Raw genomic sequence first — 10,079 nt, 5'->3', positions numbered from 1 at the left:
ACAATGCAGAGCGCGGCAAGCGCGATAACCGTTGCACTTCTCTACGCAGCCGGATGATCTTCCGCCGCGGCTTCAAGGCCGTTCGTGTCTTCCCGCAGCTCGGCTTCCTTTTTCAGCCTCTCCTCTCTCTCGTACCGGCCTTCACTCTGTGGGTCGAAATACGCTGACCGGTATCTCTCGTTAGCACATGGAGGTCCAATGCTGTAGGTCGGTGAGTAGCAATGATGTGGTGCTACCTACGTTTCTCCCCAAAGACAGTCGTCCTGATCCCTTTCCTGTTGCCTTCATAGCGGCCGGGGATGACTCGATGTACGGCACATCTATAGCTTAGGCGTCAGCACGATAACGAGACCCAGCTTCAGGAGCTCACACTTCCCTGCCTATTGTCCCACATAGCCACGCTACCTACGGTCCACTTCCAGCGGACATAGTGGTCGTCCGCAGAGTGGATGTGGTAGGCAAAGAAGTCAAGCAGCTTATCGGACTCGACCTTGTTCAGCTCGGCGAACCCCGTTACAAAGCCCGGGTTGACATTGAGCGCCCTGAGCCCGGTGACGGGGTGAGTACGGACGGCCGGGTGGTGAGAATCGACCGGGGCGCGGTTCGGTCCCGTGCCCCAGAGGTCGAGAATGGTATCGTACTGCAGGCGCGAGGTGTGTGCCGCATGCAGGCCGTCGACGAAGCGACGCATGGCGGGGGACAGCGCGTCGTACAGCCCATAGGCTGAGACCCAGGCGGTGTCGCCGCCGACGAGCGGGTGCTCCTCCATGCGGAGCATCGAGTACGACCGCGGGTTGACCTCGAAGGAGGTGTCGGCGTGGAAGTCACCCGTCGGCCAGCGCGTGTACTTGAGCAGCTCGCGGTGGTTCTCGCGGCTGCCCCGGATGACGACGTGCCTCGCGTCCTTCTGCGCCAGGTGCCGGTCCAGCGTCCCGTAGTGCTCGAACAGCTGGACCTGCCGATTCCCTCACGCACACAATTTTGACAGGCAAAGGAAGATGACTTCTTTTAGCAGCTCGAGAGCCGGAACTTCTATCGCTTCAGACCCCAAGGAGACTGAAGAGCATAAGGCCGAAATGGAATTACTATTCATAGGTTCAAGTCTTTCGAAATGATGCTCGTGGGTTGTAATAACTCAGTTTGCATGGGCTGTATCGAACTCGGCGCTTCGGAGACTGATTTTTAAGATGGATAACATCAAGTAACACCCATTTCTGAAAGCACTACCTAGTTCTTCAAGACATACATTCCTTAAATATTGCGCGGCTGAAAGGCCAATCTCAGTTGATATGAATAAGGCCTGCAAGCATTCCCCCGGTTTTCAAAACCCAGCTCTCCTTCCTATTGTCAATCCTGCACCGCTGCTTCTACTTGATAACGGCGACATTCTGTAGACGTCTCGTCATCCAATTGTGGGTTCTCCCTTGTTTCAGGCCCGCACCAGCGAAATAGATCATGGGGACGGAGTTTGACGGTGAAGCCAGTCGTACACACTTGCCAAAGAGCAGCCAGCTGCCGCGACAAGCCCTGGGCTGCGTCTAGGGACGAAGACTCGGCCACATAACCACATGACAAGGCGACACATGGGAGTGCAGAATGAGACGGACTGTTGCTCATGAACAGTTGAGGGATACAGCAACAACATATACTAAACAGTCGTAAATTTGATGGGCGCTGGGAATCAAGTGCCCCATAAAACATAAATAACTGAAGACTAAAGTTTGCCGTTCACGTACTTACATATAAGTCTCTGTGCATACTTGAACTTGTGCTCTCCAGGACTAGCCCTGATTCATTCATCTTGAAATATCCGGTGTCGTTTCACCGGTTCGCCCCCGTAGAGTCACGCTGTATCGTGACTTGGCTTATCACTCCCCAGCTTCACTGTTCAAGGGGTGGGTGGATGATGCAAGAGACATACAAAGCCGAATATTGTTCCCTTTCTTTGCTGGTTCTTCTTCAACTCCCACTGAAATAACCGCATCAACCAGACGCGAGCAAGCAGACCAATCCCGTCGCCAATAGCCACCAAAACAAGCACACAGACTGTATCTACACTCCGAGAAGCTATCGGAGATGCAGCTCAACATCACCAAGGTCGTCCTCGTCATCGCCGTCGGCATGACCAACATCGTCCTTGCCGACTACCGCTGCTGCAAGGAGCAAACCTGCACTGAGTGTTCCGTTCCCGTCACCAGCTGCAACAGTTGCATCAACGTGAGTCTCCCTAGGGAATCCCATTTTGGCGATACCCTTTGCAGGTTTCGGCAAAAATTTACGAAGACTGATCGCGTCTCCTCCCCACAGCACCTCCCCTACCAGTACTGCTGCCCGGCGTAGATGCTTGAGAAATACGTCTTCACTTCGCGCTGAACATCATCATCCTATGATCGTTGACAGGAGGGCACTTTTTTGAACTCGATTGGGCTGGGATTGAGATGTAAGTTGGCGCACGGGACTTCAGGAGAGGACATGACGGAGATGACTACCTACATAGGGAATTAACATCAAGGTTCTCTACGGGTCTACATGATGGCTTTCGTTTGGGAAAACAGGGCCTGCTTCTTGCGAACGGAACTCGTGACACATTATTCGTTTGTAGTAGTATCCAGAAACCCGGATTGACACGAGACAACTTGGAAATTGTTAATCACTGAATGCAAGACTTGGGATGGACTTCCTACTTAGGGATCAGTATCATCGATTCATGGACCATCATTGAAGGTTCCGCCACCGGCATGTATTTCGAGACGTATAAGTGGCCCGGTCCATTCAACTGTCCAGGCCAATACCCAGTACTTCGAGCATCCCTTGAAGCTATTTGACGTGGCGAAATTTTCGCTCTGGAATGCAACAAATGTACGTTTGTCTAAAATCAATGACGTTTCGGCCGCACTAGAATTGAATATGCTGTGCCTCGGGCAGTGGATGCTGGTGGGACGTTGTGACTGTCCTCTGCATCGGCCCCTGACAAAGGATGAGTTGTGATGAGAACAATCCCTTTAGTCACTGAACAGACAATGGTATTGTCTGCAGAACGGCACTGTTCAAAGGACTCGAGTCTCTTCCCGATTTATTTGAACAAAAATCCAAGCCTATTATGATCTATCTGGTCTTGAAACTTTCCTGAGTTTGGCACCACCAAGTCGAAAACGAGAGCAACAACACCTTCCCGGCACTATAACTCCCTTGAAGCGAACGACACAAAATGTGTAGCGTCATGAAGGAAGTCGGGCGGGACGAAGTCCTTGCAGACCGAGAGTTCGGCCCTGGTCTCCGAACAGGTCCCCTTTTAGGGGGCATAGCCGTCGGCATCGTCCTCTCTTTCGAAGACCCTCCTAGGGCAGGACAGCCACGTTGCGACAAGTTTCTCGCCCACCTTATGGAAGGACATATGAAAGAAACTTTCGAATATCTACAGGAGCAGGTGGAAGAAGCCAAGCGCAAACACCGCGTAAAAAAGACCGAGGTCTGGTTATGCTATCGCGACGTCTCTAGCCTTCGGGATGACAAGGAGATGATTTGGAACTCCCAGATGATCTACGCCGAGTACGAACTGGTTGAGAACTTCATCGAAATGACCAAGGGTCTCAGCAGCTATGTGCAGCTCCACGCTCACCACGTCCTTCGTGAACAGGACATGTGTATCACCAAAGATGGCAGAATTCGGATCCGGAAGTTGGAAAAGGATGCTGGTATCCATTCCCATCACTAGTCACCGACATACTGGCGATATGTGATACTAAGTATCCAGAGCCATCACAGTAGATCAATAATAGCGTATTTTAAACAATTCAAGTTCCCTGAAATTGCCCAGGGGACTGTGAACTTCCAGGTTATATGTGCACAAATGGCAAGAAGGGCTGTCACGGGCCTGAATATGGTATTGGGATGCCATAACTAAGTACTCGTATGGAAGTCATTTTAATGAAACAATTTTACCTCAGGAGCAGACACTCCTGCCTCGACAGAAGGTAGACATTTGCGACTGCAGCACAAGTTCCAGGAACGTGGTGGGTTTGGACTTTGAAGTGTGGAGGAGAAGAAATCGGGAATCCAGACCAAGAGGTTACCGGAGTATCTTAGTTGAGCTTTTGAAGTAAGTGGGCCAAGTGTATCAAGAATGGGAGGTTTCTGGCTTTCTTTCTCGCATCCAAAATTCGAGCTCAATGCTCATGCACCCGAGCAAGGAGACGAGTGTCGAGAACCCATGGTGTGTACCTGAAGCGACCTGACAGCTTCGTGCTTTCCGGTCTATTTCTGTTCCAGTGTGTGTAGGCTGAGTGGCGTCAGGGATAAGGCCAAGCCGCATCTGCTGTCACACCGAGTCCGTTCTGTTGACCATCCGAGTTGGCAGCCGTGCAGTCTTTTCCTTGAGCCAGTGTATTGCCCGTGGAGTGGCCACTTAGCTTGACTTGATCGTTTTCCAGATCGGCCGTAGTCTGATATGCTCAGCAATACCTCAAAGTCGCAAGATACGTTTGACAGCATCAGCATATGATGATGGGGCGCTCTGATCTTGACACTTGGCCGCGTAAGCTTTTCCATTCTACCCTGACTGCCAGTCTCAGCTGGCCTGTAAGAATGAGCAGGTCAAGCATAACCGTCTTAATAAGATAGCGGCGAAGACAAAGGCAGGACGAATCAGCGGCGATCGGCAGGTAGGAACCGTAAAAAGCTTGATATAAGCCACACATGGGCGGGATATGCGGGTCAGATGGCACCGGGCCTCCCTCGGACATTTGTTTCTGTCGCCTCGCGTACCGAGAACCCAAAGGCCGTCTCATGCCGTCAGCTCTCTTAGCGAGCAACAGTACCATCCTTCCGGTTCGACCATCCATTGTCCTTGGCTGCGGTTCCGAGGTTCACGTATGCAGTGGCCTTGCTATGGCGTTTCAACAAGCGGAGTGGTGTGCCTGTAGAGTATGATGAGACTCTGAGAAGATGGCCGTCCGGATTATATCACCACCGTGCCTCTTGGGGCCAATGAAGGTTTGTTTTCGGGCTGGGTTTGCTGTCATGCCGGCACTCAGGCGTGTGGACGGCGATGTCTGTTGCATGCGACAGGCATACACTCTCAGGTCGACCTCTGAACGTTGGTTACACCTTGTGCAAATTGGCCCAAATCATCCACGGTTCTGCAGGTGATGGACTTTTCTCCTGGGAGCAAAGGGTCTTGTCCTCTGCTCAACCTCGTCCCGGAGCCGTGAGCCAGCAATGGGAACGTATGGCATTGCTTGGAGTTGCCCGCCAGACAAAGTACAAAGGCCAGTGACTCAGGCCAGAACGCCCGGCCATAGTGCTCAACTGGAGCCTCCCCAGGCTAGGTAGCAGGCCTGCAGCTGTCGTGCTCAGCCCAGCCCAGGGCCCCGGGCGAACACGCCATTGCCCACGGATGACCAACCTGGGCTTCTGCATCTGCTGAAGGGCACATGTTGATGCAGGCAGACGAGGGATTGGTATAGCTTCGTGCAGATCGCTGCCATGTGCGAGGTCGTGCCACAGGACTGGGCTTTGGGAGAGGGCAGGCATGCAGTGCAGTCAGTAATGATTATGCCGCAGCTCACATAAGTAGCTCACACACACACACACCCCGCCGTGTGGCGAGACCTCGACCGCCGCAGTCGCTGTTACTCATCTCAACCACCCGCTCGGCTCGCCTTTCTCCCCAGCACAACGACCGACAGTCATCAATGGGAAGTTGATAAATGACAGCAGGCACGCGCAGTCGGCTTGCCTTGCCTGGCAAGTAGCCCAATCAGCAGCCCGAACACGAAAGGCGCAGACGCAGGCGCAGGCGCAGACGCGGACGCAGTTGCCGTCTCCTCAGGCGGGCCGGCCTCGCTGTTTGGTCTTACCCCAGCAGCTTCCTCAACGGTCTTCATAGCCCGACCTCTGATGTGACCACTTCCCACCAACACCCGAATTTTTAAAATGGCAGACACCGTCATTCTCGGCGCTGGCATAATTGGGGTGTCCACGGCATACTACCTTTCTAGGCACCAACCTGGCAGCACCATCCATCTCGTCGAACCCTCCCCGGAGCTCTTCGCCTCGGCCTCTGGCTATGCAGGTGGTTTCCTAGCAAGGGACTGGTTTGGCACCGGCGTTTCCTCCCTGGCCGCCCTGAGCTTCGACGAGCACAAGAGACTAGCAGAGCTTCACGATGGTGCCTCTAAATGGGGCTACTCCCGGAGCACCTCCCTCAGCTACACCGCTGCCTCCCAGTCCCGCGGCAAGAAAAGCCAGAGGGGAGAGGACTGGCTACGTTATGGAACAAGCAGGGCCGACGCCGCTTCTGGCTTTGCGAGCAACGGCTCCGACGGCCACAGTGTACTGCCGCCATGGCTGCGACGCGAGGATGGCGACACAGTACGGCCAATAGGCGATGACAGGACAACGGCCCAGGTCGACCCGTTTCAGCTGTGTCACTTCCTGCTCAAGCAATGTCTCGAGAATGGCGTTCAGCTCTCCCAGCACGCCAAGGCCATCGCCGTCATGAAGGACGTCCGGGACGAGCTTTCCAGCATCAGGATTGCCGATATACAATCGTCCACTGAGACCGATGTCCCCTGCACTAGGCTGATTATCACGGCTGGTGCGTGGTCACCGCAGGTATTCAAAGAGGTCAGCTCCCGGAGACTACTTCCACCTTTCATTCAACATGTTCCTTCCCTTGCTTGCCACCTTGCAACTTGCCTTGGCGGTGTGCATCTCTCCAACGGGGTTGCAACTCCAAGATCAGGCCATAAGCCGGCAGTTTGGTGTCTCGGTCACGTCCAGTACAGTTCCACGGCAGAAACCTTCAAAAGCTGACTCCATAATCTGGATAGCTGTTCTCCAAATCACAAAGCGAGCTGCCCATTTCTAGCCTGGCGGGCCATTCGTTAGTCCTCAAGTCACCCCGGTGGACTGTAGAGATGGAGAACAAGGGATGCCATGCTCTCTATGCGACGAGCAAGACAGGCTTCTCGCCCGAGATATTCTCACGCATTGGGGGCCAGATTTACGTTGCTGGTCTGAATACGGACGCCATTCCCCTGCCAAGACTGGCGACAGAGAAGCCAATCTCCAGCGAAGCTATCAACGAGCTTAAGAAAGTGGCTGCCAAGCTCCTCGGCCCAGAGGGCGGCACGGTCGACGATCTCGAGGTTGTGAGGGAGGGGCTTTGTTTCCGGCCAGTCACACCCTACGGCACCCCTATCATCTCGAGGATCGACGACGAGCACCTGGAGGAAGGCATCGCGACGCGCCCTGATGCTAAAGGCGGCGTGTTCCTGGCTGCAGGTCACGGTCCGTGGGGTATTTCACTCAGTCTGGGCACTGGAAAAGTGCTCGCAGAGATGGCACAAGGGCGGCGCATTAGCGCTGATGTGAGTAGTCTGGTGTTGTGGTGACACTGCATGTTTCCTTCTGCCACTGCCGTGGTAGTCATGAAGACAGATCGCTGCCCTTCTACAAAGCTCATTGGATCTCTGGCCGGCCTGACTGGATGATAATGGCAGCATTTTAATGGTTACTGGATAGGATTCGGACATTTTCACATGGATGGCTTCATAACTGGCTGTGGAAGATTGAGGAGTCAGCCCCCTTTACGTATGCTCCAAGGATGGGGCTAAATACAGCACACTGGATCTATTGTTCCTCTGGCACTTCTGAGAGAGACGTTCAAGTTATGAGGTGACAGCTTCGTGCCTGGTGATCCCAGCGCCATCTGCAGCCCGCGCCTCTGCACTGTTTGGTAGCATCGATGAGGTGAGGTCAAAAATAAGGTGAGGTGAGGTTGATGGACGGGAACGGGGATCGTCGTCACGGATGATTCCGAGGCGGCGTTGGGTGAAACCTAATCACAGGGCTAGACTGGCCTGTGGGAAAGCAGCAGACTGCCATGCTGTGTGATACGTGAGAGAGAAGCTCTCTGGCTATGTGGTAGGAACCAGGTGATCGAGACAAAGCCGGCTTGGGTGGCGAAGACTCTAGCCTGCCTATCAGAGAAGCCAGATGGAAACAAATGTGAAGGTTCAGCGAGGACCCAGAACGGCGGCAGCGATCCAGTCTGTCGGTGCTAGCCTACCCACTCAGGCGCAAGATCAATGTGACTGTGACTGGCCCGGCACCTGCGACTGGGAGGGGACACAGATGTCGGTCGCTGAAAGGTGCTCGCCTACCTTGCATATCGATCACGTCGCATGGTCCTCGCTCAGGTACCTACCTCTGCAATGTCGTTGCCAACAACGGCGAAGATGGAGCAGTCCCCCAAAAATGTGTGAAAAGTCAACGTCCAGGCGCGCATGCTCTCTTCATGATCGTTCGACACATGAATGTGGTCATGCCATAGTCGGCTCGGGGATACAAAGTAGACGCGGATGGAGCTGGGCGGGCGGCATCGTCAAGTCCCTCAGCGAATGCTACCGATGCCGAATCGAGATGTGAGGGCCAAGGAGCAACAGGGGGACAGGGCTTTGGGCACACGGGACGCAGAGCATGTTGGCCCACCCTGCAGCGCCAAGGACCAATCAGCCAACATACATAGCCGCCCGCATTTAAGTTCCGATGCACTCGACTGCCATTGATCCAATTGCTCGTCGACCATCACCAACAGGGCACCATGAGATTGCATCCCACCATCCCGCCTAACCGTCCTCGGCGCCCGTGGCCCCCAATGCGACCAGGGCGGCCTTGGACCTGCTGTACCGAGATGGGCCAGAATGCCTGAGATGCGCAATGGGCATGGTGGGTGGGGTTGGTTGCAGTTGCTCCCTGTCCCACCGCAGCGCCCGGAAGGCCAAGCACCACCTCTCCTCGCCTGGCCCAGATATCATCTCTTCCCCCATTGTCACCGACGGCGAATCACTGACCGCAGAGAGGGGTCATGAAAGCTTTGCGGGCGACAAAACCGAGGCCAACTCTGCTTCCGTGCTGGGCTAACTGGCCCTATTGGTCCTTGGAAACCTCCACACGGCAAATCTCTCACTCCCTCTCATGTTCGACTGACGACGACATCTTGGATTGTTACCGGGTCACGGTCCTGCCAGAGATCCACGCACCATCTACGGAGCACAGCGGCCGCCCACACACCCGCGGAGACCACTCTCCTCGTCCGTGTGGACCACGGGGGCCTGCGTATCATCACTTCACAGAATTGGTGTCTTCCGAGGGAGAACACCGTCTTCGTCGACACATGTACGCGTACTGGATTTCTGTCGCACCATCGAGCGACCAGAAGCGGGTGTGATCGCATCGCTTCGTCTCACTGGCCGACACCAGGAGGACTTGTTGGTTCTCTCCGTCTCCTGGATAAAAGCACGGCAAACAACAAGCTTCCGTACCGGGCCATCGATCCGTCTGTGTGATAGTGCGCTGCCCGGCCCGCCTGCATCGAGAACCACATTATCTGCATGCACTTCCCTGCCGAATTGATCGATGCTTGCCCACTCCCAGGGTCCACACCTACGACATCCTTCACGACCATTCTTTCATCCAGTCACCCAGCCTGTCAGTCCGTCCGGTGTGGCCGACGACTCTCTCTCTTCTTCGGCTCGCCTGCCCTGTTCTTCCCCACGCATGGCCCGTCGTGTGTGACATGCATTGGCGGGGAACAGGCCAGAACCAACGACCAGCCAATATTAAAGTCTGGTCTACCGCTGGGCCGCCCTAGCTCTTCACGTCTTGTCGTCCGACCCTGAGCTCACTCCCTCCAGGCAATACCCTGCCTTTTCAAGTCATCGGCCCGCGTGGGTTGACATTTCGGGTCCTCGTGCGAGATCTACTGCGACTACGCTACCGCACGCCAACATCTCATCCCCAATGTAGCTCCGTCCCCGGCGGCTATTACACTGCAGCTCACGTTGCCAACGCCTGCTCGATATCAATCTAACCCTTCGTGTTGGGACTGCATACGGTGACCCAATTCCGATCGACCACGCTACGCACGCCGCAACCCCTTGACGCCCAGGACTGTTCAACCGTCATATATTCGCGGGCCTCCCGCAAGTGACTGCCCGATCCTTGTGTATATTAACCTGGATCTGGCCGTCGTCCAGTCTATCTATACTGCGACGGATCCTTCTCTTTAACTG

General features: G+C 54.7%; 3 protein-coding genes across 3 annotated transcripts; 2 read left to right on the top strand and 1 right to left on the bottom strand.

Moving 5' to 3' along the window:
- Positions 1-41: 41 nt before the first annotated feature.
- INS49_001347 (uncharacterized protein) lies at positions 42-1,248 on the bottom strand (the record flags this gene model as incomplete). Its single annotated transcript, XM_043162177.1, has 4 exons — positions 42-163; positions 241-320; positions 393-955; positions 1,243-1,248. 4 exons carry the CDS (start codon positions 1,246-1,248, stop codon positions 42-44), a joined length of 771 nt encoding a protein of 256 aa, XP_043030683.1.
- A 1,960-nt stretch (positions 1,249-3,208) lies between these two features.
- INS49_001346 (uncharacterized protein) lies at positions 3,209-3,776 on the top strand (the record flags this gene model as incomplete). The annotated part of the gene is made up of 2 exons (XM_043162176.1): positions 3,209-3,695; positions 3,769-3,776. The coding sequence occupies 2 exons, from the start codon at positions 3,209-3,211 to the stop codon at positions 3,774-3,776; spliced, it is 495 nt and encodes a 164-aa protein (XP_043030682.1).
- Positions 3,777-5,934: 2,158 nt separating this feature from the next.
- Positions 5,935-7,437, top strand: INS49_001345 (uncharacterized protein; the record flags this gene model as incomplete). Its single annotated transcript, XM_043162175.1, has 3 exons — positions 5,935-6,627; positions 6,834-7,373; positions 7,432-7,437. The coding sequence occupies 3 exons, from the start codon at positions 5,935-5,937 to the stop codon at positions 7,435-7,437; spliced, it is 1,239 nt and encodes a 412-aa protein (XP_043030681.1).
- Positions 7,438-10,079: the final 2,642 nt, after the last annotated feature.

Source organism: Diaporthe citri (genome assembly GCF_014595645.1).
Source record: "Diaporthe citri strain NFHF-8-4 chromosome Unknown scaffold_1, whole genome shotgun sequence".
Classification (NCBI taxonomy): Eukaryota; Fungi; Ascomycota; class Sordariomycetes; order Diaporthales; family Diaporthaceae; genus Diaporthe; species Diaporthe citri.
The sequence above is the reverse complement of the archived record's forward strand: the minus strand, read 5'-3'. Positions and strand labels throughout refer to the sequence as shown.